At 42.0% G+C, this 26266-nt stretch overlaps 2 protein-coding genes across 4 annotated transcripts; both read left to right on the top strand.

Moving 5' to 3' along the window:
* Positions 1-809: 809 nt before the first annotated feature.
* lypla2 (lysophospholipase 2) lies at positions 810-10212 on the top strand. Of its 2 annotated transcripts, none has more exons than XM_028399185.1 (10): positions 810-858; positions 4538-4630; positions 5371-5402; positions 5741-5806; positions 5976-6023; positions 6174-6244; positions 8326-8399; positions 8484-8585; positions 8683-8853; positions 8935-10212. In XM_028399185.1, exons 2-10 carry the CDS (start codon positions 4553-4555, stop codon positions 8983-8985), a joined length of 693 nt encoding a protein of 230 aa, XP_028254986.1. In that variant the 5' UTR covers positions 810-858; positions 4538-4552; the 3' UTR covers positions 8986-10212. The 2 variants fall into 2 exon arrangements, with proteins under 2 accessions (XP_028254986.1, XP_028254987.1); XM_028399186.1 differs by lacking the exon at positions 810-858 and adding an exon at positions 4337-4340.
* Positions 10213-11610: 1398 nt separating this feature from the next.
* Positions 11611-25983, top strand: sfpq (splicing factor proline/glutamine-rich). Of its 2 annotated transcripts, XR_003670281.1 has the most exons (12): positions 11611-12420; positions 12968-13156; positions 13257-13558; positions 13639-13734; positions 14149-14345; positions 14428-14512; positions 14631-14742; positions 14848-14896; positions 15136-15242; positions 25329-25377; positions 25678-25772; positions 25863-25983. XR_003670281.1 is itself a non-coding variant. In XM_028400516.1 (10 exons), exons 1-10 carry the CDS (start codon positions 11746-11748, stop codon positions 17737-17739), a joined length of 1923 nt encoding a protein of 640 aa, XP_028256317.1. In that variant the 5' UTR covers positions 11611-11745; the 3' UTR covers positions 17740-18460. The 2 variants fall into 2 exon arrangements, 1 of the variants encoding a protein (XP_028256317.1); XM_028400516.1 differs by lacking the exons at positions 25329-25377; positions 25678-25772; positions 25863-25983 and adding an exon at positions 17629-18460.
* The last annotated feature ends 283 nt before the right edge of the window (positions 25984-26266 follow it).

Below are 26266 nucleotides of genomic sequence, written 5' to 3'. Positions count from 1 at the left end.
AGTTGTATTAATTAAAATCCTGGTTTAACATGTTTACATCCTGGATAAAAGAAATATCATTAGTGTGCTTGACACTTCCATCTAGTGGATCATTTTGTGACTGCATCATTTTGTATTTTCTTTAAATTTAAAGGCACAAAAAGTACATATTGGATCATGGTCTTGGTCATGGTCCTTGCTTGTGATTATGAAACTCATATCTGATAATAATAAATTGATAACAATGAAAATTGCATCTATTATATTCTTTAAAAATTTGTTTAATGCATAAAAAAGGAAAATATTTTTCAGTTGTTCACATATTTGATGAAACAGGAATGTATTCCCCCATTTTTGTAATAACTGAAGCTCCCAGCCACAACCGGCGAAGATGTACATCAACAAATGGCTCATAATTTTTATGAATTTACACCCGAGGCATTCAGTATTGTTGAGGAACTATTAGCAGGTCTGGGGTTATTCATATTTGGTGGCCTTTAATGAGTTTTCGGCAGGTGTTTTTTTTTTTATTATTACTCAAAACTAAATTAATTTTCATAAATTGCTGTTTTTTTCTTTAGAGCAACAGATGTAAGAGCCATAAAATATATTACATTTTGATGTTTAATGTTTGAATTGTTTTCTGTTTTATTGTTTAGAGCAATAAAACATTTATTAGGTATTTGTGTTTGAAAGTGTGCCAGGAGTTATCAGGAAATATTAATTCTGAAGTAAACGCTGTGCTAAAAACAGATCGTGATACAGTACGTAGCTAGGCGTTGCTATGCGATGACGTCATGACGCACTGGCCCCGCCCCCCTTGCCTCTGTGCTGCCAGTAGCGGAAGTTCCGCTCCGTCGTGAACTGGGACAGCAAGCGGTGAGTGTATGCATTTGTATCAGCTAGCGGGCCGCGGGGGTAATTTTATACGCTGTATTACCATCCAAATAGAACCAGAACCGGGCTATGTGATACTTAAGGTGTCTTATAAAAAGAACCGGGCTTTGAGGTCTGAGTTTGAACCGTAACGGTAGCTTCGGGGTAGGCGAAGAGAGAGAGACAGAGACACCGGCAGGAGACAATACAATTCATGTGTGTGTACGACGTTAGCTAGCAGGTAGCTCCACTTCCACTAGCCCGGGTTATTGTGCGGATGTATGTGCCCGGTTAAACCGGGATTAAACTAGAGGGCGAAGGCTAAGAGTCAGCCAGTCTGTCTCTTATGTGGGCAGCAGAGGCTTTGCACCGGTGAATGCCATCACCACCACCACCACCACCGAGGATGAAGGATGAGGATGATGAGTCGCATTTCACAGCGAGGCTACAACCATTCATTGTCTCCTTCCTCTTCGACACCCGCTTCCTCCGCTTGAGCTACAGACGTTAATGCGTCTAATTTTATATCCCTACCAGTTTTAAAATGGCCGTTGTAGTTTACTCTCCTGGCCTGTTCGACATTAGATAGCTCGCAGATCCTCCATCAGCAGTGGGAAAGGGGTTTAGCTGGTGGTGCTGCTGCAGCTGCTGGTTGATGGTGTGTGTGTGTGAGGTGGGGGATGCCTGTCACTCAGTGCCGCATATTATCCTGTTGTTTGCCAGCTATCCGTAGCTACTGTGCGAGTGCGCAGCCTGGTGTGTGTGTGTGTGTGTGTGTGTGTGTGTGTTTGATGTCCTTACAGACTGCAGCACGCCTTTCTGTGTGTGTGTGCGCGTGTTTTTTTGGATTTAATGTAATTGGAGTCACGCAGGATGGACACTCGTGATGTGCTTTAAGTGGACTACAACAGAAGCAGCGTTTTCTGTCTTTGTTAGTTTCACCTAAAAGTGGATCCCAGAGCGGCTGCTGTAGACTTAACATTGTTACTGAGTCATTTGACAGCCTAAGTGAATAACACTCACTTCACCACAGCACATGCTTCGAGTTTAGACAAAAGGATTTGCTGTGGATCAAGAAATAATCAGAGCTAAGATCTACAATCTAATACAGTTCTGTAACCTTTCAGTATCTCTGACACAGCCTGTACCGGTACCACTAATTATTACATTTGTCATATAATGTTATAAAAAACACACCCAACAGATCAAAAAGTGATCTTTGTACAGTTTCACTCGGGTAAAAAGCAACAAATAAATGGGCTGTAACCAGGAAATACAGAGTCAGAAGATGAATCATCACCAGTTATGGGAATGTGTGTAACTGTCTGTGGACAGCTGGGTCTTTGTAGCTCATGATGGGCGTTTTTATTTTTTTTGCTATTTGCTAGTTGAAGGATTAATTAGTTAATTGGGGGGAAAAATGTCCCCATATTTCCATCCACGCCTCATATATCGTTTGGCATGAGGCCACTAAAAAAAACAAGAGAATCACAAATATGCAGGTGGTGGCTGCTGCATTCATTTAGGGGTTTATTGGGGAAAGTGACAGAAATTTTATGCAAATAGAATAAATTAAATTAGGTTTAGGCTGTTAGGAGTTTAGGAGCCTTCAGAACCTGAATTGGACTGGATGCCTATACACAGCGTGACACTATTTTTAACCAGCAGCCTCCTCCAGAAGCGTAGAGAGTGAGCCATTGTTTGTTAGCGCGTGCTCTGAAAAAAAAAAAAAACCCACTCTGTGTTTCATGCTGGTCCCTCTGGCTTATGGGTCATTGTGAATCCTGCTGAACAATAACAGGTGGGTAAAAAAAAAAGGGGCCATAAAGGTGATTAATCGCCTCTTTGCAAAAAAGGCTGGGCATGTTTAGTGAGGTTGTCCTAGTTCTTTGAACAGATTTCCCCATGTTCCTGCACTCCCTCTGCCTTATCGCTTCTTATTATCTCATCACCTCTTTCTTTGTTTAACTTCTGCTTTTATGCCGTCCGCTTTCTCTTTGACTCACTCCCACTTCCAGAAGCCAGAGTGCAGCTAAATCACATTTCTTAAAAGCAGGGTTAGCACTGAATTTGAATTTGTTTGCTAAAGCTGCAGTTTACCAGTGGTTATTGGACACTGATTTACATATATGTTCGGGCCTTTTAAAAAAAATACTAAATAGTTTTGCTTCCTCTTTTTTTTATAGTGTAAAATCATAATCTACACAGGTCGTATCTGTGTAATAAGTGAGGGCAGCCATTAAAAAGATCTTCAAGTATCATCAATAGGAATAATTCACAGGTGCCTCTTTAACTTACTAATGAATGTAGATGAAGTGTTGTTCACACTTCACACACTGGTGATTGGCCTGTCGTTACTCATTTGTCAAGGGTCAGAGTGCAGCATAAAAACAGCCTTTTTTTTGTCCACACTTTGGACCTTTAATCCCCCCCCACCCCACCCCCTCATAAATTATTTTGTTGTGGATGTGACCTTCTGATGATAAACACACCCAGTGGCCACAGGCTAAGAGCACACACGCTTAGCTGCTGGTCACTCATAGCAGCCGTGGAACTTTAACATCCGTGCCGTATAATCCTGCTGAAGGTTTACACATTAACCTTTTGTGTTTCAGACGTTTCCTCATCGCCTGTTTACCAATCAGGCGGCGTGCCGTCTGTCCCACCTGCCTGTCTCCTCCTTCCCACATCATCACAAAGTTAAAGGGCAATCAGGAGTGAAGCTTCACTGTAAAACAACAACCACCCGATCTTATGCTCGTTATCGACGGCTGACTCGCTGTCAGTCCATTTACAGTAGAGGGAGGGAGTGTGTTTCATTTAGTTAATGAGTCCCGTCACTTGCTGACTACAGAGACCTGCCCGAAACAAACACATTATGTACCTCATGCTTGCTGTGTCTGGTTCAGGTGCAGCTTCTATTATGTGTGTGTGTATACACAGTATGCTCTGCTTTGTTGTTCCCGTCTGGTGGCTGAATGGCAGCACTGATAACCAGGCAGAGGTGTGAGAGCTGTTCACTGTCCGTGCTCGTGTCAGTCCTCCTAAACAACACACACATGTCACTCCACATGTGTCGCTTCAGAGTAAAAACAAGTAAGAATGCAGCATATTTATGCTGGGAGCTCCTGCATTTACAATACTTGTATAATAGGAAAAAATGGCACAAAGAGCCCCTGTAATTAGTGACTAATGACTAAAAAAAATGAATCATCGTGAGATGAGATCTTAATATTTGGACCTTAAATAGTATTTGTTCTGAAAAGTTGTACGACACATATTTGATGCAGCATGTGGACTCACTGTATAATGGTGTCACTCATCTTTTAATCTGAGCTGGTTGAAGCCATTTAATTTAATTTATTAAAACTTCTGGGCTGATTCACAGGCAGCTGTTGGATATGGCAGTTTAATATTAAAAGTGTGTCATCCAGAAAATCCTGCAGAAGATTAGCGTCCTGCCCCAACTCTCCACCAGCACAGCGGTGAAAGGTGTGAGCAGTTTTAATCTGTCATGTGAAAAGTCTCATGGTTAATATGCGGGCCTGAACACAGCAGCGAAATCCTTGCGAGTGTCAGAAAACGTATGAGCGTTAACTAAAGCTTTGTGTTTGTCCCAGATGCTCGCTGCTCATTGTTGCGATCTGCAATCGGCTGACTCCCGGTTTTCTGTCCTCTCCAGAATCTCCTACAGTGTATGTGTGGCAACAACATGTCTGTGCCGCTGCTCGCCGAGGCCGTGACCGTGTCCGGGACGGAGAAGGAGACCGCGGCGGTGAGTGAAACCGCCGGACCCGACACAACTTATTAGTCTCGAGAGGCTTCGCACCTGTCCTGACTTCCTGTTATAAGAACACCTGTTGCTTCACCTGTGGCCGCAGCTGAAACAAGTGTTCCAGCGCTGTCAGCAGGATCTCTGTGTCAAAAATTAAACGCGTCTTGTATCGAGCTGTTGGCAGATGCGGTGCAGGAGTTTGTTCACCGCTGGGATCAAAGCTTACCGTCACAGGTTCCAGTTTTGAACCTTACATGGAAGCAAAGTGTTTTGATCTCCACAAAGTGCCAAAATCCCTGACTTAGAGCCAACAATCCGTGGATTGCCAGCTTTCTAAATTGTTGTTATTCCCTTTCATGGCTGCTCTGTGGGGAGTAGCTCGTGTGGAAACTGGCAGGAAGAGCTTATCTTGGCAAGAATGGAAGATTGGCACCTGTTTTTTTTTTCTCTGTTTTGGAACACACATGCACACTTACGCAGCAGTACACTATGTACAGAAGGATGATAAATTGTGTCCAAGATTTAAGTGGGTTTTTTTGTTGTTTTATGTTATTTTTTTAAATGTCATCTGTAAAGTACAAGATGGAAATGAACATACTGTACTACTTGGAGGGAGATCACACATTTCTTGCCTTGAGTAGTTATAATATATCCGCTGATATCAGTCGGTATCATGAGCAGATAGAAGCCTCAGTTTATTCTTGCATGTATTAATCCCGGTGTTTTTATCTGTGCTGTAGGTGATCTTCCTTCATGGACTGGGAGACACAGGGTGAGTAACCCAGGCCTTACTGTATCCATCAGTCATCGTTCAGGGCTACTTATTATGCCTCATTGAGTGATTTGAAAAGGTGGTAATTGATGCCGGTGTTCATGTAATTTAATTTCATAAAGAGGATCATTGACACCGCTGAATAGTCCACTTAAAAGCACTCAAATCAGCACATGGTTCTTACATGGAGTCTCTGAAATGGAGATGAACGTGTCCCCTCTGTGGCTGTGAGCCTGATCGTGCATTTCTTTCTTCACTGTAAAACTGGTTTTTATGTTCTGAATTCTCCCTGCTGTGGATTGGAAACAAAGAGCTGCTCTCTCTGTGTTTTTTGTCAGGCACGGGTGGGCAGACACTTTGACGGGGATCCAGCTGCCTCACGTCAAGTTTATCTGCCCCCACGCGTGAGTCCTGTTTCTCCCCTCCTCTCTCAGGCCGTTCTCTGTGATCTAGTGTGTTTACATACGCCGTTTCAGACCAGTAGTTTATTCGCCATTCATCCTGTTGACGTGCTTAATGTTCAGCCCCTGATCTCCCACACTGATGTTTTCATCGCCTCTCCCCTAACCGCAGGCCCAGGATTCCCGTCACTCTCAACATGAAGTCGACGATGCCCGCCTGGTGAGTTGGCGCGATGAAAGAGGCGGCCTTTTAGCTCAACACTGGATGCCATTGTTTCCCCGGAAACCTCAATAGGCTCCCATGTTGCCATTGACAATGCAGCGATTGTATCTATTGATTTTCTTTACGCTCGCCTTTGCATGTGTGCAGGTTTGACCTCATGGGTCTCAGCCCGGACTCTCCAGAGGACGAATCTGGAATCAAGAAGGCGGCCGATAACAGTGAGTTTCTGTGTGATCAGTAACACGCTGACATTTAGCAGCAGTCGGAGAGCTTTAATGGCAGCAGCTGATGTCTTAGGTAAACATCTCAGCACAATGGATAATAGCTTAAGTTGAAGAGGATGCATGTACTTACAAATGGATGGAAATATAGGACATTAAATAAAACAAATGGCCTTTAATGCACCCATGGAAGTAGCACTTATAAACTTCTGATTTAACATGTGTAGCTTGTGAGTTCCAAATGTCTTTTAAGAGCTACATTTGTAGGACGGACTCCTTTAGTTTGGTTAGTGATGTTTCACGCTTAACCCTTGTGCCACGTTCGCAAACACTACCCTTATGTGTTGTTCGGGACAAAAACGTCCCCTAACTTTAACGGTTTTACAAATATATGAGATAAATATTTTTTTGGATTTTTTTTGCATAGACCTTTTAATTAACTTCAGTTCTAATCAACAGTAGTGAAAAAAACATTTTCCCCCAGGATTTTAACCCTTTAATCACCAATTTTATAAGGGTTGGTGCTAAAAATTGGAAAAAAAACACACAAAATGGCTCATTTTTAATAGTAAAGGTGAATGTGGACTGGATTTTTTTAACCTTTATTACAGTCTTGGTCATGTCAAACATCAGTAAAAAATTTGACTTTGTTGCATTATTAGTTTTTGCACAGCACTGGATTTTCAGTTTTTCTCCCATAGACTTACAGTATAACCACATTTTTTGACTGCACAGCCATGGCACTACATAATCATGCATTCTTGATTGTTAGTGGTTAACCCTGTTGGTAGGAGGTAAAATTTGTGATTTTTACAGTTAACAACTTAATGACCATATTAATTAACCCTTTACCTGCAGGCCTGTGCTCATGTAGTGTAGTTTCTGGCTTGTATATGGAGTTATAGGGAGTATTTTAGCACATAACTGTGTGTCTTCTACACACTGTGTGTGTATGTTAGAGAGGAAGCGAGCCATTTGCACACTGACCTTGTTGTCTGTGAGTACACACAACCACAGAGTCTTCATAGTAAACAGGTCTATGCAAAAAAATTTCAAAAAAATATTTATCTGATATATTTTTGAAACCGTTAAATTGGGGGACGTTTTTGTCCCGAACAACACGGGATCAATCATATTAACAAAATGTATGTAAAATTAAGCTTGTTGAGCAAAAATGATTAAATTTGCTCACATATTGACAAAGTTATGGCCAAAATAAACAGAAAAATTACTCTCAGATTACAAAAATGTCCCGAACAGTGCATAAGGGTTAAAGAAGCAGGGGGCGCTGTGGAAAGCCTTTAAAGCAGGGATGGGCAATTCTTTTTTTGCGAGGGCCACATAGACTTCCATAAGAAAAGTGAAGGGCCACATTTTTTCATAAATAATATAAATTGGAGACCACTGGCACAGTATGTACCTTTATAAATATGCTCCTGTATGTGTCCATGTCCACTCTGAGTACTCGCTGGTTGTATGTTGAAACTCAAAAAAGATATTGTTACAGAAGAAAACCATTAGAGTTAAAGTCAAAGTTAAGTAGCAAATCCCAGAGTTCTGCAAGTCGGGCAAGATCTGTGCTTTTTAAGAGCAGATGACGATGAAATATGTCTGCTGCACACCGCGGTAACATCTGAATGCGCCGTTTCCGTGTGCTTTTACCGTACATTACAGCATAGTCGCGCAGCATTTTAAAAGTGTGCACAGCGCGACCGTGTCTCTCCAGAGAGTAGATGGGATGAAGCAGTACAGCAGCGTGGAAGAGACAAGAAGGGTTGGAAAGATGTTTCCGGTAATGCCGTGCTCAACAGCTGACTTCCGCTGCCTCATTGCTGCATTGAAGACGCAAGCGGGCCGGGTGTGGCCCGCGGGCCTTACTTTGCCCAGGTCTGCTTTAAAGGGTCAATCCACAACCGAGCTTCTCTTTACTGCTGACGAGTAGCAACAGTATTTTATGGTTGGATGGGCAAAGAATGTTTTTTTACACATACAATGTTGACATTAGAACATGTATGCACGTACATAATACAAGTCACAAGTTTCATCAAATCTATGTGATTTATCTTCTTTTCTTTCAGTCAAGGCCATAATCGAACATGAGGTCAAAAACGGGATCCCCCCGAACCGTATAATCCTCGGTGGCTTTTCTCAGGTGGGATTTTAAATCTTAGCCGTGTTTTATGTTGCACGTTTGCTCGTTAGAGTGTGCAGTAAAGAAGGTCTGCTTCCTCCGCAGGGCGGGGCCTTGTCCTTGTACACCGCCTTGACCTGCCAGCATCAGTTGGCCGGCGTTGTGGCTCTCAGCTGCTGGCTTCCACTTCACAGGAGTTTCCCATCGGTACAATTTTTAGCTTTTTTTTTTTTTTTTGCACGCTTCCTGTATTGTAATGCTTCCACACACACTCTCTGAGTCTCTGTCATGTCTTGTCATTCAGGCGTCAAGCGGCAACAAGAACATCCCGATCCTGCAGTGCCACGGCGAGATGGATATCATGATCCCAGTGCAGTTCGGTGCCATGACGGCGGAGAAACTCAAATCCATAGTCAACCCTCAGCTGATCACCTTCAAAACCTACCCAGGGCTTCCTCACAGCTCCTGTCCTCAGGTGGGGTTCAATTTAATGCTCGTTATCTTGTGTTATCTCAGGTTTCTGCCCTGTACCCACACCTTGTCTACTCTCTTGCAGGAGATGGCAACTGTAAAGGAATTTATCGAGAAGTATTTGCCCCGAATCTGACCTTACCTTACCCCCCACTGTGACCCCCCCCCCCCCCAAGACACTGACCTCTCACTCCTAATCTGCCATTCTCCCGCAGGAAACAGCCATGAGCACCCTTCCCTTCCCTTCCCTTCCCCCACTGTTTCTTGTCCACACATCCACTAAACAACAAACATGTACACACATACACATTTAGTATCACACTGATTTGACCCACACCGCTAAACACCTCATTCAGTTCAGCCCGACAACACTCATCCTCATCCTCCACACACAACAGTGTGCTCACAGGTCTCGGCCTGCTGAGGGAGAAACACTGGCTCACACAATACATTCCCTTTGGTTTTATTTAAACCTCCATCTCTCTTTTTTTTTTTTTGGTCACTTTTACCTCATGTTTTTTTTTCAGCTTTCAACCATTGCTTCATGTGGTTTCCTCTTGTGTTGCTGTTTCAGTTTGGAAAACATTTGAAAGAAAACCAACAATTAAACCGAGTCAGATGTGCAGGTTAACACCATGCTAACTAATAAAACCAGTCAGACCAGACGCTGCTTCCCATTCATTGCTGCAGCAAAGACAGTGAATGTGATAGCTGTGATGTTAACACATAAGCAGTGCAATCTTTAATAAAAATATAACATAATTTACAAGTTTGCAGGCTGCAGGTCATGCAAGCTCCCAGTTTTTTGTTTACAACTTTCCTTGCTTTTTTTAAGCACTGCAGTTCTTCCAAATGGCCGCTAGAGGCTGCTGAATCTCCATAGATACCCATTGTAAAAGAAATGTGTTTACAGCCTGTGACAAAAACGGATCATTTCCTCCAACATGATGTGAGAATAATCACCAAACTCACCTGTAAATCTTGTTAAGGCCTCAGATTTATGCTTACATAATCTTTTCCTCCTTATTCTGGATTAGCAGCGATTTGCGGTAGGGAGTCAATGCCAGTCTGGGTACTGTAAAGCGAGTGTCTGGTCTGACTGCAGCTTTACTTGGAGCCCCCCTCCTCAGAATCTGACTCGGGTGTTAGTGAGCCCTGGTTTTCCACCACCCCATCCATTCCTCCACCCTCCACCCCAATGATGGTGCACTGCAGCCTGTCTGGGTCTAGCTAAAAGTTGGAGGCTCTTCTTACTGAAACACCCATGAGAGCCCCATGCTTTTTTTTTTTCTTTTTAAATGAGTGTAATAAAATATCTTGAATTATATGAACAAATTCCAACTGAAATAAAAACATGAATTGATGCTTTTGCTACCCTGTGCTGTTTCTTTTACCTGCATGTTTTTTTTCTGCTTCACGTAATTCTGTATGTAAACGTACCTCAGCTGATTCCTTCTAGGAAAAATGTAGGTTTAAAAGGTGAATGTGCCGCATGAAATAATGCATCACTCCAGGTGGCTGCAGACCCGCACAGACTGCACACCATTTCACTGTTGATTTTCTCTGCTTCACCTCCTCTTCCATGAGTTTAAATACCGTAGATCATTTCTTCCTAACCCCTCATCTTCCTCTTTTGGCAACCTACTGTAACCCACTAATAGAATATACAAGTTCAGATTTAAAAAAATTAAATTTAACACTATTATTGTTCTTTAAAAAATGGCTATACACTGGGAGAGCTTTGGCCAAAAGCTGTTCCACCCTAACTGAACGGTGATACAAATTTTAAAACAGTTTAATCTTGAACGTGTGATCCTTGGTTGTAGGAGTGTAACTCTGAGGAGTCGCGTGTGTGTGTGTGTGTGCTAAAAAAACCCCACAACATATAAATCAGGTGTTCTACATTTTCCTTTGTGAATGTTATGTTTGCTCTCCTCATGATAACTTGTTCTGCTTTATCGCCGTTCTCTGATTTTAAAACTTAGAAACCGTTAAAAAGGAGGAAAGACATCTGTTTTGATTGTTGTTCACAACTCATTGAATGTCTCATTATCTCCTCGAATCCTTTTATATTTTTCCATCACTGAATTTGATGCAGCCTTCCCCTTTTATTTTGTTTTTCCTCCCTTTTTTTAATATTGTTCCTCCACTGTTTCCCCCTCTGTCTCGTGTTTTTCTCCTGGGTTGTATGTTGTCATTGGTTAAACTTTTTACATTATATTGTTTTTTTGTTTGTTTTGTTGTGTTTTGTCACTGTTGTCATCTCATCCCTTTTTTGTGTCTGTTTATAATGATGAGCATTGAGAAAACATGTTGAGGTGAGACTGGTAGTCTCTCTACTTATTTTGTTTCCAAAACACCTGTAAATGGAATAAATGATGACAAAAAAATGTTCTTCTGAGTTGAGTCTTTCATTTCAGATAAAAGATTCATGATGAAAAATGAGAACATTTAATGCAGTGATGCTAATATTGAAGCTCAGGAGGCAAACGGTCCTTCAGAAAGACTTTTAAAAAAGGACAAATGAGTTTGCTTTTAATTTAATACATTAACCAGATATATACACTATATTCTTGTAAAAGTTAATTTAAACCAAGTTTATGGAGTATTTTTGTGTATACGCAAAGTTGTAGTTCATACACACAGATTATGTGTGTATGAACTACAACTTTGCGTCAGGATATGACATTAAGGATGTGACTCCGCCCCCTGGGCAGCGGACCAATCAGCGCAACCCTCCGTATCTCAGTGTTCGGGAGAAAGAAAGACCCTTTCGGAGCACAGCCGTTGGTCGCCATTTTAGAAACCTGCAAACACCGGTCAGGGGCGGTTGTTACGAAGCAAACGTTTAAGTTTTTTGCTATTTTTTTAAGATAATCGTTCGAACCGATTACCAATGTCTCGATTTAATAATAATCGTGGTGGCCTTGGGATGAATAATTTCCAGCCACGCAGAGGTGGTCCAGGCGGCCCCATGCGGGGAGGAGGAGGACTAATGGGACACCAGCATTTTAGGAACCATCCCTTCCAGAACCAAAACCAAAATCGGAGGGGACCTAATAACCACTTTAACAAACCGCCTAATCAGGGACCACAGACGACTCCACAGAAACAGCAGAACCAGTCGACGCCAATCATCCCTCCGCCGACTCCAGGCCCGGCCCTCACGATGAAAGGCCCGATGCAGCAGCAAGAGCAGAAGCCGGCAGAGGAGCAGCCAAAACCGGCAACTCCTGCGCCTCAGCCGAAAATTCAGTCACCACCTCCGAAGCCTAATATTACATCCCCTCCACCCACCCAGGCGAACAAGAATCAGAACCAGCAGCTGAAGTCGCCGCCAGGAAATACTAACGGGCAGCAGCAGAAGCAGCCTCCACAACCGAGCCCGAAGTCAGGTCTACAGCAAGGCCCGAAAATTGGCCCTCATCAAGGCCAGAGGGCTGGTCCTCATCAAGGGCCGAAGACGGGCCCCCAACAAGGCCAGAAGACTGGTTTTCAAAGGGGCCAGAAAACAGGATCACCGGCGATAAAACAAGAACCGACAGATACCTCAGACGAGGAGCAGAATAAGGTCTGTCTGATTTGTTTTTTCTTAAACAGATTTTCTGCTGATAATGGCGTCGAACGCCACTGCTAGCTAACGTTAGCTCAAAAGTGCGCTCGGTCTTTAACACTGTACAGCCCAAGCGGGCGGAGTTGACTTGTATTGTCGGCGTTCCCATTGCTTTTTTCTTTAGACGGCAGCAGCTGTAACAAAAAATCAAGCGAACGAAGAACGTAGTAGCTTTAGCAAGCGGCCATCTTGTTAAAAAGGCAAAAAAATGCCGTAACGCCAAGAATGTTTGCGAGAATGTGTGCAGTGTTTCTTTACTTTAAATAGTGGATTCGTTTCAAGTGTGTGTGTTTACCGATAATCAAACTAAGGCAAAATAGGTCAAGATTGTTTTTGTCACACAAAGAACGGGGGGGATGGGCGGCGGAACATCGAAATGGATGACCAACCATGTTGTTTGTACACAAACAAGACCTTTTTGTGTTGTTTTTGATGCATACTGCATACTATTTTGTGTCCTATTAGCTGTAATGTGTGTTTCAATTGAACGCTGTTATTGTTACAGGCATTCAGAGCAACAGTGTCCATGCTGCTGAAGCCCGGTGAGAAGTCCTACACACAGCGGTGCCGTTTGTTTGTTGGTAACCTGCCCAACGACATCTCAGAGGACGATTTCAGAAAGATCTTTGCAAAATATGGAGAGCCCTCCGAGGTCTTCATCAACAAAGGCAAAGGCTTTGGTTTCATTCGACTGGTAAGCCATTCCACTCAAATTGAATTACATTGAATTACATGAATCTGTGCTACAGTTGTAGTTCAACGTTAAAAATATGTTGGAATTGATTTTCTTACAGGAGTCCCGTGCGCTTGCAGAGATTGCAAAAGCAGAACTGGATGACACTCCGATGAAGGGCAGACCTCTGCGCGTGCGATTTGCTACACATTCTGCAGCACTGTCTGTGAAGAATCTGTCACCATTCGTTTCCAATGAGCTGTTGGAAGAAGCTTTCTCACAATTCGGAATGGTTGAGAGGGCCATCGTCATTGTAGATGACCGTGGCCGGTCTACAGGCAAGGGCATTGTTGAGTTTGCCTCCAGACCAGCTGCCAGAAAGGCCCTGGATCGGTGTAACGAGGGCGTCTTCCTTCTAACCACGTAAGTTTGCATACAGGGACTACAGGTTCATGATAGATGAGTGTGAAGCCTTTTGCTTATTGTTTGTTTTGCCTTCTTAGCTCACCCCGGCCTGTCATTGTGGAGCCACTGGAGCAGTTTGATAGTGAAGATGGTCTTCCAGAGAAACTGGCTCAGAAGAACCCCAAGTATCAATCGTAAGCTTTCCATTTTACATGCTCTCATCTTCACATGATGTGTTTTTGGCATGATGATAAATTAGGGAAGTATATATTGTTATGCAAATGTTTTTGTCACATCAGTGAGTGGCATGTGGGGGTGGGGCAGAAGTCGCAGCTGTTAAAAATCAATTTCTTGTGTGGACTGGCAGATGTTAGGTTGTGTGAATCAAGGCATTGAGGAGAGGGAGGACGTTGCCTCCATCCTTTAAAACCTAATGCTGGCAGTAACCCTTTGTCCAATCACCCTTTTTTAATGCAAACGGGGTAGGGTAGCACTGCTAAGCTCGCTTTGATTTAGAGTTAGTATTTTAAAACATTACCTTCATATTCTGCAGATACAGTAATAGCTAATCAAGCTAATGTTGTATTTTGCTTTGATTGCATCTCCAGAGAGCGTGAGGCGCCTCCTCGCTTTGCTCGTCCTGGCACCTTTGAATTCGAGTACTCCAAGCGGTGGAAGTCCCTGGATGAAATGGAGAAGCAGCAGAGGGAACAGGTAGAGAAGAACATGCGCGAGGCTCGTGAAAAGCTGGAGAGTGAGATGGAAGATGCTTACCATGAGCACCAGGCCAATCTGCTTCGTCAAGGTAAGTGTGGATATGAAATGACTGTATAGCTATATTTTTCCTTGCCTTGTATTATAACACGTGTTCAATTGTTTTCATGCAGATTTGCTGAGGCGACAGGAGGAGTTGAGGCGTATGGAGGAGATGCACAGTCAGGAGATGCAGAAAAGGAAAGAGATGCAGTTAAGGTAATTTATGTTCAGATAAAATTCTTTTTGCATATTGATTGAGGTAGATGTTGGTCATCTGCACATTTATTGGTGAACCAGAATGTCATATGATGGAATATTTTCTGTGTTAAAACAGACAAGAGGAAGAGCGGCGCAGACGCGAGGAGGATTTGATTCGAAAGAGGGAGATGGAGGAACAGATGCGTCGCCAGCGTGAGGAGAATTACAGGATGGGCAACTTCATGGATGTGAGTTGACCTCTGTGTCTCCATCATAATTATCCATGTATTAAATTATTATATTTAAGCACATTTGCCTAGTTTAATCTAATGATCCTTTTTCCCCCCAAACAGAGGGACAGGGAAATGAGAATGCATCCCAGTGGAGATATGGGCATGAATGGTAAGCTATCACTTCTGTTTTATTATAACTTTTTTGTTTGATTGCTTTTTCCCATCCATTGCTGTACACTAGAGAAAACCACATGCAATTGTCAAACCGCAGAAAGCCACGCGCAAGTCAAGACGGGGGGCATTTGTTGTCAAGGCGGCCGCCCTTACTATACCGTTGTCAGCAGGCTTGATGTTTTTCTTTCAAATTCAGTCCATGTACTTGACATGTTTTTGTGTTGTTTCTGGTAGATATGCCCTTTGGTGGAGCTGCCCAAAAGTTCCCAATGAGTGGATTGGGCTTTGAGGGTCAGAAGGGCATGGGAGCACCTTCAGGAGGCTTGATGGGCAACGAAATGGTAATGTATCCCACTTTTTGGAAGATTAGTAATTAATGCCATTTGTGTTTGGCTTTCTTTGTGGTTGGCGAGACTCCCAGCTGATTTTTAAACCAGATGGCCAGCTGGCCAAGTAGGATGGGAGAATATGAAGAGTTAACAACTTTGTTTGAATGGTTTACTGGTTGTTGTGACAGATGCCGTCTGTCTGTTTTTCTTTCTTTGGTGAGCCAAGCCCCCTCAGTTACCTTCACTGAAGCCTTTGTGCTTTCCAGCTAAAGACCGTCAGCCTGCACTAAATCATCAGAAATTGCTCTCTAGTGTGTTTTGTAGATGAACTTCACTGGCTCTGCTCACTCTTATTATGCCGTTTGTGTAGTGGACACCTATTGCAAGCCCTGTCTCTTGTGAGCCTGGACAGGCACTTTTTTGAATGCAAAGTGTTTTCTCCTTAATCACTTTTGCCATTCTGTGCAACCGCTCTGATTCACTATCTGTGTATAAGAAGGAACCAAGTTGTACATTCACAGGCTACATGTATTTTTGGGTGGACTTGTGGAATCTGTTGTGCTTTGAGACAATATGAGACCTGAAGTTGGGGTGTTTATTTTCTGGACCAGCCGCCTTTACCTTCTCAATAATAATTTTTTTGTAACAGAGCATTATAATGATTTTAGTGCAGGGCGATGGCAAAGTATTAAATGTTAACGAAATTGAGTATTGCCACAGTAATTGATGGGGGCAGGCACAATATTGTGAGTTTTTGTGTTAAAGATGTAGTTGAGCATTGAGCCAAGTCTGAAATCTATGCTTCTGGCAGAATTATGGAACTGATGATTGATTGCAGTTGAGCGCCGAAGAGCGTTCAAATGTGTCATAGCAGTAAATAAAAATATAGCTAAGGTGTATTTTTCACTTTATCAACTAGGTGAACGATCTGAAAAATTAGTTTTACCTTCGTTTACTGTGACAAGCCTTAACAATTTTGCAGTCTAGCCTTTAACTTAAAGATTGTTTATCGCCATTAAAGCTATAATGCGGGACCTTTTTGAATAAAAGTTCATGGCAATCATGCAAATCGAACCGACTTGCACCAGGGTAATATAAATTGGGCTTCTGTGCAGACCTTCTTGCACTGGCATACCAATAGCATTTCAAAGTCAGCAGTGACTGGTTTGTAAGAGCTCACCAGAGTAGGTTACACCAACCAGGAGTAAGGTGGCGCCTCTTGCAGCAAAACCAGAGAAGCATTCAAGAAAAGTTTACGTTTTCCAACAAGGATGAGCAACACCACCAATAGTCTCCCTGTCTCATACGCTCCTGTGGCAGTGGCAGTGTACAGACACACTCTATAAGATAATAACTTCATTAATCCAGAAGGATAATTTTGTGCCAGAGGTATCAAGTTACAAAAAAAATCAAAGAGTTGTTCCGCATTGTAGCTTCAAAGTTGTTTTTTGGCCATTTTAGGGTTGTTTTTAGGCTTGTTTGTGGTCGATGTTTGCAACATTCACACATTTGCTCAGACTAAAATGTTTACACAGCAGTTTATTTCTCATTGGAAATGGACCTCAGCGGAGTAATGCTGACTGGGTCTACTTCATTTCAACTTTGTTTTTGCCTCATTTTGTAAATCAAAGCATTCCACATGGTGAAGTTTCGGCTTTTGAGGTGCAGTTTTTAGTTTCAGTTAAGATGCCCGCTTATTGACAAAGGTATTGGTTTGTTATTGGGAAAATTGGCCGGATTGATATTGCTGAAGTGCCAATATTCTCCACACTTGCACAGTCCCAGCAACTTAAGGTACTTGTCACATTTGGGACTGTTTTTTGGGAAGTTTTTTCCACTTTATCAGTGTGGTACTATCAGTATAAATATAAATGAATTAAAATGGTGATGTTGTGAATAAGTATGAATTTAGGCTACCACTAACGTGGTAAAACTTACGCATATATACTTATAACCTTATATCCTAGGTTCATGGATTTTGTACCTCCAACGGGAGGTTTAGACATGCCTGTTGTCATATTTATTGATATCAACAGGTAAATGTGGTCAGCATTTATTTAATGTATGGCCTGACGAGCAGTGTAGCCTGAGGCTAATCTTGGCATGCTCTGGAGAAGAGTCTATCCTAGGTAGGCACTGACTAACGAAAGCATTACCCTCTCTTCCTTTTCCGTATGTAACCTGTGGCACCCGTGGATCTTCATATTGGAACGAACCGTTCTTCGGATGTGTCTCCTGCTGGTTGTTTTCTCAATGTAAAAAAAAAAAAAAAAAACTATTGCCATTCCTTTTTACACACCTCCACATGGACATAAACTGTGTGCTTACACACTGACCCTATCCCATACCTTATTTACTTCCATCCTATCTGCCTCCCTGGCAAATTGAACCTTCACAGCGCAATGAGCGCTTCGCCCAGGGTGGACCTAGGGGGATGGGTCCTGGTAACGCCGGGTACGGCAGGGTCCGCGAGGAGTATGAAGGTCCTTCTAAGAAATCCCGTTTTTAAAAGCTGCTGTTTTGATACTTCCAGCAGCACCTTTTGTATAGATGCTCTAAAACGAACATGTTGAGTCACATTTATGGTATTTAAGTTCAAAATGTTACTGCATTTTAGCCAGGCAATTTACTCATTTTATGACAGTCAAAAATTTCATTTTTTATTTTGTATTGTCTGTAGTGTGGAAATAGGGGTCACCCTTGTGTGATCTAGTTGTTCATTTTGAAAATGTGTAATTTTCTTTTCTAGATGTATTATGCTCTGTGATTCGTCGTAAAGTGATACCTGTAACATTTTTCTCAATTTCCTATGGCTGTGTTTTGTGCCATAAATTTGGAGTCAAAGCATGTAATATAATAAAGAGACATTGGTTCCATCAGGACAAAACGTAACCATTTATTCCTAAAGTTGAAATGTGCGGTACGTACTAAAACAACCACATCCTAACAACGGGTTGTTTGCACAAGTTAATGTGGATACCACATTATTACTGCCACATTGGGTATTAAAGGGTCTATGTGTTATCTCTGCCCCTGTCCTGACTTCAGTGTAGTGTTGTGTGCAACAAACGAATGAATTGGGTGCAAAGAACCAACTCCCTTCATGGCTTCTTTGGCCCCGTTCACACTGGAGAAAGTCATTCCAGCTAGAGTAGGATTGTATCTGGATAGTCTTTAAGCTGGATACGCTTAGACCTATTTTCAAATCTGGCTATCATACAAGCGTGTCTGCACTTAATCCGGCTTGTTTGTGGTTCTCCAAACCACTAGGTGGCGCCTCGTAATATACAGAGTCCGTTCAGGCCGCGGTAGGACCGCATGTGCGCATGCGTCATGCAGTCCCGTGTCGTGCCCCGTGAACCGGAAGTATCAATGTCGCTAACCGGAAGTATCACATCGCTAGCCAGATCCGCTATGCACCTGAGCCACATTTGAGCCAATCCGGCTAGATCCACCTCTCGTAGGTGGATCTAGCCGGATTGAAATCAAACTGGATGCGTGTTCACTTACAGAAAAAAAACATCTGGATACATCTGGATGCGGCCCTAATCCCGCTTTATTTCCTCAGTGTGAACGGGGTATTTGTGATTACTGCTGTGTTACAGCTGGTCAGCATTTACACTCACAGGGAGTAGTAATGAGCAGTGATGTAGGTTAACATAAAGGAACTTGTAAAATCTTTAAACATCTACATAGATACATTTAGACTGAATGGTTTGGAAGTGCAGAGACTGATTATATGTATTACACAGCTTTGTATTTTCAGCGCTTGGACAAAATGAGGAGTTCTTTCTTTGAAGCATTAACATTTTAAGATGTTCTTCACCTCATAGGTTGATGCATTAAAATGCATTGTGATATTTTTCAGGACAGCAGATATGTTGCACATAGAACCTTTAAGAAAGCCTTTTGGTTTTACTATGATTATGCTGCGCTTTCATTCACAGACGCAGGCCATGTTTGCATTGATTGGGGGGGTTGGGGATATTGTCTACATTTACATGCAGTCATGTGTACGATCACCATCACTTTTTACTGTAGATGGATAGATGATATGAAACTGAACGTCCAGTTGCGCTCTCTTTAAATATGGAATATATTTAAATATATATTTCAGCAGTGACCCAGTGTTTTTTCTGATGTTTGGTGACCCAACGCTTCCACTAGTGTGTCGGATGCCTGTAAGCTAGACGCTTAGTTTGTACTGGAAGTGACATCAGAAGACGGAAGCATTGCAGCATGTGTGCTTGTTTTATATCAAACAGTCTTTTTAAAGTTGTAGCTTCTGACCCTGTTTTCTCTACTGTCAACAGTGAAAAGTTTTTTCTTGGCTCCCAGGTGCTGGCTCAAGTCAAGCAGATAGTGAACACAAACCTGCATGTAAATGTATTCATCTTTGATTATTGATTTCAACAAAGGTCCTACAGACCATAGTTGGAACTACCATGCCGGCGCATGGAGAAACTGTCTTTGCATGACTGGTGGGTGGGATCTTTGATCTTAATTATTCATCCTACCTTCTTCCTCGAGATTATCAAGCCTTACTGTGATCCAACAATTGGCAACAGAAGTCTATCTCCTCCTTGTCAGTTGAGCTGTAGATATATCCTTATTATACTCTTTATGCATGATTTTTATTTACCGACATGGCCCCAGTCTAACTCATCAGTGCTGGGTTTAGACAATAGAGTAGTCCTTGAAATTCACAGCACTTCACTGATAAAGCTTTTATTGTTCTGAGCATCGAAGAAGAAATCCTCCGAATTGTATCAAGGGCTTCAGATGCTCTGGTTTTCAGATTTCCCGGCGAGAAATTCTTCACAAATACTGCCTGCTCTGTAGCAGGATTAATAGTCAGTACTGTGTTAAGCTGACACATGTTTGTGTGGCTGCTGTCATACCAGCTGCATGGCTGAAAGAAGTTCCCTCAGCAGCACCTTCTGGAAACTGGTGGTAGACCAGCAGTACTGCGATACGTGTGTACAGCCAGGAAACACGATGTTTGTGGATCATCTTAGTCTCATTGATATTTCCCCAGAATTGTCTAAGATGTGTTGTTTGGAGTAACCTTTTACACACTCACCCACCCACACTCCTCCCACATTACAATAAGGATATTCAAATAGTAAAAACAGAACTAACGCACACATGGTAAATGCATCCACATCGCCTTGATATATGTCAGGAAACCACACTGATGCTTTAATCATAAAGCAGCACACCACCTTCCTGTTTTCATTTTCTTGACCTCACTGGCCAAACGCCATGATTTGGGGAGTGTTCTGGCACTAAATGGATGCATTTGTTAAACATGTTCGTTGGTAGGAGGAAAGCCTGAAAAGTCAATGTAAGTAAACTTGTATGATTTAACTGTATTAACCTGGCTGCATTTTTAGCACTTACCTGACTTTCATTATATTTCATCTATATTACATTTATTTCATCAAAGTGCCTGTACAGCAGTACAGCATCTGTTTAACAGTTAAAACTGAGTTCTCCATCTAAGCTCTGTCACTTTGTAAATAGTAACGCTCAGTCTATTGGCTGACCCTGGTTGAATACTATAGATCTTACTGTAGTTCTTTTCATGGCATTTTTTTATGTAGATTTAAAAGTTATCTTTTCCAAATCGCACCCTGAACCTACAGCAGAATGGAGGACTGTGCAGCTTGGATGCTTTTGCTAATAGAACCTGATATAATGGAATGTTCATCCCAACTGTTACGTGTGTTTGTGTTATGTACATTTTTTCTTTAACAGGTCTGACCAGCTTTAAAGAGTGTGGACTGTGTAGTGTGGACTCAATTCTTTAGCTTAAATGGGAATGAATAGTTGGTGCATGGATGTAGTTTAGATGGACAGGTTGTCATGGCAATCCAGCCTGTATGAACTACACAGGTAAACACCACTGTTTTTTTGAACTACATGACCAAGTTGACCAATTTGTTCAATGTGAACAGTATAGATCAATTCAGATTGGATTTTCTATACCGGTCTACATATTGTGGACACTTGCATTGGTAAGTGCAATAAATCTATGTAGGGAATACAAGTCTATGGGCTTGTTGCCTACAACATGAATGTAGCATTTGTTAAATAAGATTTCAGAAGGAAAATATTAAATAGATTTTGTCCATTGGTCGCGTTAAAGCTTGTGTATTATTCACACAGAAACTGAAACCACATAAACTCCAGATTTGAACCTCTTTAGGTTCTACTGTCAGTTGCATGTCTGTTCTTGATCATTCATTTTCTTTATAGATTTCCCTGACTATATATAACTCTATATATTACCAAGTTTAGAATTTAAAATAAACTTTGACCAATTGAATTTACTGCAGCAGCCTAAATTGTGCTGTTTAGTAAATAGTCTTTTCTAGACAGTTGGTTAAAATGTCGCCGACTGAAGTGACTTTGTCCCAAACTATGTGGACCAAAAGACACATAGATGTAAGTTCAGATTAAGGTATATAAGCGGCTAATGAAAGGAGTTTTGACAAAGTTCACTTTTAGTAAACTGGAAATAATATTTTACTTCTTGCTGCAGACAGGGCCTGAACCCGCTTGCTGAACCTGTATTGTTATGTCTGTGTTGGTGTTGTGTACAATTTGTTTTTCTTTGACAGGTTTGACCATCTTTAACGTGATGGACAATCAAAAGGAACAAACCAGATAAAAGTCTGTAGTTTCTAAAGGGACTGGATACTTAAAAATACCTTTGATCATTACGGCTCTGTAGCCCGGCACGTTTGTGGACTTGGCTGTTTCTGTTGCACAAATTCATACAACTATAGTGATGAAGCAGTAGCGACTGTTAATCATTGAGGCTTTTGTGTAATGATGACACCACATACATGAAACAGACACCAGTTTTTTTTTTTTGAAGAGCCAAGCACACCTAACACAGAGACTGAGGACAGGTATGTTCTCTTTGACTTTGCCTTACTGGAGAAAACGGAAAGCTTTGGCAGTGACACTTTTAGAGAAATGTGGTGTCACGCACACATTTAAAGCACTTTAAAGTAACATCACAGTTGGTCTCCACAGTAGACACTTCATGATTTCATATGATCTCACCGTCTTTTTGTCTCATTGAGAAATAAAATGCTGGAGATGGCAAAGCCTGGATATCGACAACCCATAAGTTAAAATTATACTGATCCATCCAGTGGATATCATAACGTTACCTACTGCCTAACCGGGGTGTAACGGTCCAAGCATCCTCTGCATCCTTTATCCAAACTTGTTTTTATGAGAACATTCTGGAAACTAAAACTCAATAATGCAGCTTTACTTTTTACTGTCAAACAGTTGACAGCTGCTAACAGGGTGGATGTTAGCATTACCTTTGCATTTCTAAAGCAGACGATGGCCTGCATGCTATGATGGTTTGTTTCGTTATGATTGATTAACTTGACTCAACAGATAATATTTTTATTTACCTTGCTGACAGTTTGCCATGTTTAGCTGCCTCAACTTTTAGGCTTAAAATAAGTGTTTTTGTAGCTAAATGACAGGTTTTCATTTATTCTTCTGTTTTTTATGGCAGTTCCTGAAACAGAAGTATATATTGAACTGTAAAGTTTGTGCACCGTTACACCCCTACTGTGTCTATATTTTTTTTTTACTTTACTCACATTGTGAAACGTTTCTGACCATAAAAACAAAAGCTGCACCAGATTTAACCACATACCTGAGGCAGGAAGTCCCATGCACCTTACTCTAGAGGAGAAGATGGCGTGTTGTGCCTGTGTGGTTGTGCGTGTTTCATGTCTTTTGGGGTAAATGGGGTGCTCTAGCTGCTGTGAGCCAGCTTGTCAAACACAGGCTGCCCCCAGTCCACAAGTAGAGGCTCTTCTCTGCAGTTGGGTTACATTGACGATCAGTAGTTCTGCAGAAGTCAGTGGACAGTAAAGCCTGGACTTGTTTGCACTGCAGCCAGAAGTATGCTTACACAGATCAGCCGAACAATAAGGTAAGTGTCCCATCCATGTTTATAATACAAGATGCACAGTTGTCCCATAACTTGACTCTCCTCTCTGTCCTCTTATGTCCCGTCACTGCTCACAGTGACGTCCACAGGGGGTTTCTGGCATCACACTTACAAAGAATGGCATCACAGTGCAGATCTCTGTTCTTCAACCTTTTTTGTGTGTGGGTGTGTAAACGCTATAGTCTGTGCAGTGTGTGTGGTTGTAGTACTCCGGCTTCCCTGTGTGTGTGTGTGCATGAAAAAGAGTGTGTGGACAGTTGAGTCACTGGTTTCAAACGTGTGGAAAACTTGTGTAACAAGCAAAAGGTCTTCTGTTTTTGTGTTTTTTTTTTTTTTTTTTTGTTACTGATGCTTCGAACATTAAAGTGACATAAAAACAACCTTTTAATAGTATGTAGAACACAACGTTCACGGGGAATTTTCTTCATCTTGGTTATTTTGCAGGGTATTGTCATATTTGTGATGGAAATAGGCATTTTCACTGTAATTCTGTGAGAATGATGTTTGCATATTTAGTTTTTCTGTCACGCCGCTTTACGTCTTTAACAGTAATTTTACTGCTGTCTTAGGTAAACATGTGTAATTATCTGCATTTCTGCAGTCAGTTTGTACATTTCATGCCAGTTCAGAGACAATAGCACATTTCTTCCCGTGTTATCCGGCCATTCCTTTTTTTCCCTAGGGGCCTGTCAGCAGAACTCTCTCTGTCTCTAAATCTACTTACATGAAACGTGGTGGTAACTGGGTTGGGATGCAGTGTGTGGATGTGAAACGTCACATATTTGCTTGGGTTGTTCTGGGTGGGATGGTAAAAAAAAAAAATGAGTTTCAATGTAGTTTTGATCCTTTTACCACAGCTTCTTATATTTGTGTGGACACCGTTTGTTGTGGGGTTTTTTGGGGGATAAATATTTAAATTCTGAGTGACTGCAGTACAACGTGTGCAGTGATAGTGAGGCCTGACTTTTTACCTTTTGTTTGAGGAAGAAACACAATCACAACTCAAGCTGTGCACACAGTGTGACATGTTGACGTTTGATGTATTCGTATTTACGCCGTCAGTCTGCTGCAGAGACCTGATGATGGTGATTTACATCATGTCTTTCTACGCTCACTGAAAATACTTTTTCAACCAAACACACATCAAACCGGTGGTTTTTGAGCACTCAGTGTTTGCTGAAGTGAAACATCTTTATCGAGGTGCTCTACTTTGTCTACGACCACATGTCAGTGATTGCTTCACCAGCACTTTAATGAACAGCTGCTCTCTTCTCTCTCCTCTCAGTACCTCCGACTGCTCTTGTTTTGATACTTTTGTCCTGCCAGTAAAAAGCCAGCCATTTTCAACAAGTGCACTACACCACACCTCTGGCAGTTTACCTAGTTGTTTGTACATTGGAGCTTTCTGGTAACATCGAGGAGCCGCATTGTAACCTTGACTTTGTGGTTCTCACTTGCTCTGACCGTCCTCTGTTCGGCCTGCAGAGGCTGTGGAAATGTATCTATCTGCACTGTGATCCATTTTCTGAGTTTTCACTCCTGATTGGCTGCATTTATTTCACCGTCCTGCTCGAGTGTGATGCCAGAATAACCCTTTTGGCCTGTAATGGCCCCCCCAAGTCTGAAAGCCTGACACTGAAAATGACCACATGACCAAGCCTGCATCTGGGTCTGCGGCGGTGCAGCTCTGACTGTGGTAGCCTTGCAGAATAAGGCCTGATGCGTCAGCAAGCTTTGTATCAGAAATACATTTCCATCCAACAAGCAACGCATCAGATCTGAATGTTCTCATCGTTTCCTGTCGAGTTCAAACCAAAGGAATCTACTTCAGGATGATTAGGAGATCAGTTTTAGTAGCAGACACACATCTGTCTACATAAATACATGTACCTCTTTCCACAGTGACACACACTAACAATTATTTACCTTAAATGCATGTAAACATCATAACCACATCATATCCACAGTGTCTCACAAATACATCAACACAAAGTGCATACACACAACATGCAGATGATGTTTTTGTAATAGTTACGTCCTTTGAGTCAAAGCAGATCTGTGGAGTTGTCCATTACCAGCTTCTAATTGTTTGTCTCTCGCTGCAGGAGCCTCGACCAGTGGAAGGAGGCTGAGGGTCCACACCAAGGAACCACGGTAAGAGCTGCTGTGGGGAAAACAAATCTGATTAATTCCTATAAAACTAAAATTCTACCCTGTTGGTGGTCCATTATACATGTTAAAATGTATTCTACATGGGTGGAACTATTTGTAGTATGTAAATAGAGGATCATTTTGTTTCCTCTGGGGGGAAAACGACACGATTTCTCCTCTGAATTAGGATATTTTAGGATGTCTCCTGAAAGTTTGTAGTAAAATCCTGCTCCCATCCTGCCCTGACACTTAAACTTTGTGGTTCAATGGAGTAACATGTAGTTTTTTGTTCCTGTTCTGCAGATAAATGAAGACTGATGTCTGATTAAAATGTCAGAGCTGCAGGCGACTCATCACAGCGGTGACGCCAACGTGACTCCAGTAAACGATGCCAAAATGTATGTACCATTATAAACTTCTGGAAGACTTCAAGAAATGCATACCTGTGTTAAACCTTTGTGTTGATGTGAATTCTGTGTGTTTTCCAGGCAGAGCTGCGGCTGGTGTTGTAGTACCAGGACACGTCCAGCAGAGGACAAACAGCCTGCAGAGGACAGAGGAGGAATGCACTGTTTTCTCTTGTTTTAATAATAAATCGTATAAACCGGAGTTTTATCGTTGGTGTTTCTTCCACTCACCTGTTTGAGTTTGAGTCACCCTTCAGTCAAACTCATATTACAGCAAGTAGAATGTAAAGAATAACTCACAATGATGCCACATTGAACTTTTATATTGGAACAGTGTTATGTGCTGACCTGCCTCAGTGCCTTGGCTCTGAAGCTCCCTGAGGCCAGTTACAATTAAAGCTAGAGGTGCCATGTTTCCGCTGCTGGATCACACTTGTATCTCAGGTGTTGGCTGTCAAGCCTCCGAGCTGGAGCTCCTCCAGCCC

The sequence above is a fragment of the Parambassis ranga genome, chromosome 2 (assembly GCF_900634625.1).
Source record: "Parambassis ranga chromosome 2, fParRan2.1, whole genome shotgun sequence".
In the NCBI taxonomy this organism is placed as follows: Eukaryota; Metazoa; Chordata; class Actinopteri; family Ambassidae; genus Parambassis; species Parambassis ranga.
Note: the sequence above shows the minus strand (reverse complement) of the source record. Positions and strands in the feature narration are given on the sequence as shown.

Bases quoted from the DNA above. Each gene is read 5' to 3' on its own strand.
- sfpq (XM_028400516.1), top strand. From the start codon at position 11,746: ATGTCTCGATTTAATAATAATCGTGGTGGCCTTGGGATGAATAATTTC. The intron at 13,559-13,638 runs GTAAGTTTGCAT...TTGCCTTCTTAG, and splicing joins GGCGTCTTCCTTCTAACCAC to CTCACCCCGGCCTGTCATTG. The intron at 14,743-14,847 runs GTGAGTTGACCT...CCCCCCAAACAG, and splicing joins GGATGGGCAACTTCATGGAT to AGGGACAGGGAAATGAGAAT.
- lypla2 (XM_028399185.1), top strand. From the start codon at position 4,553: ATGTGTGGCAACAACATGTCTGTGCCGCTGCTCGCCGAGGCCGTGACC. The intron at 5,807-5,975 runs GTGAGTCCTGTT...CCCTAACCGCAG, and splicing joins AAGTTTATCTGCCCCCACGC to GCCCAGGATTCCCGTCACTC. The intron at 6,024-6,173 runs GTGAGTTGGCGC...GCATGTGTGCAG, and splicing joins AAGTCGACGATGCCCGCCTG to GTTTGACCTCATGGGTCTCA.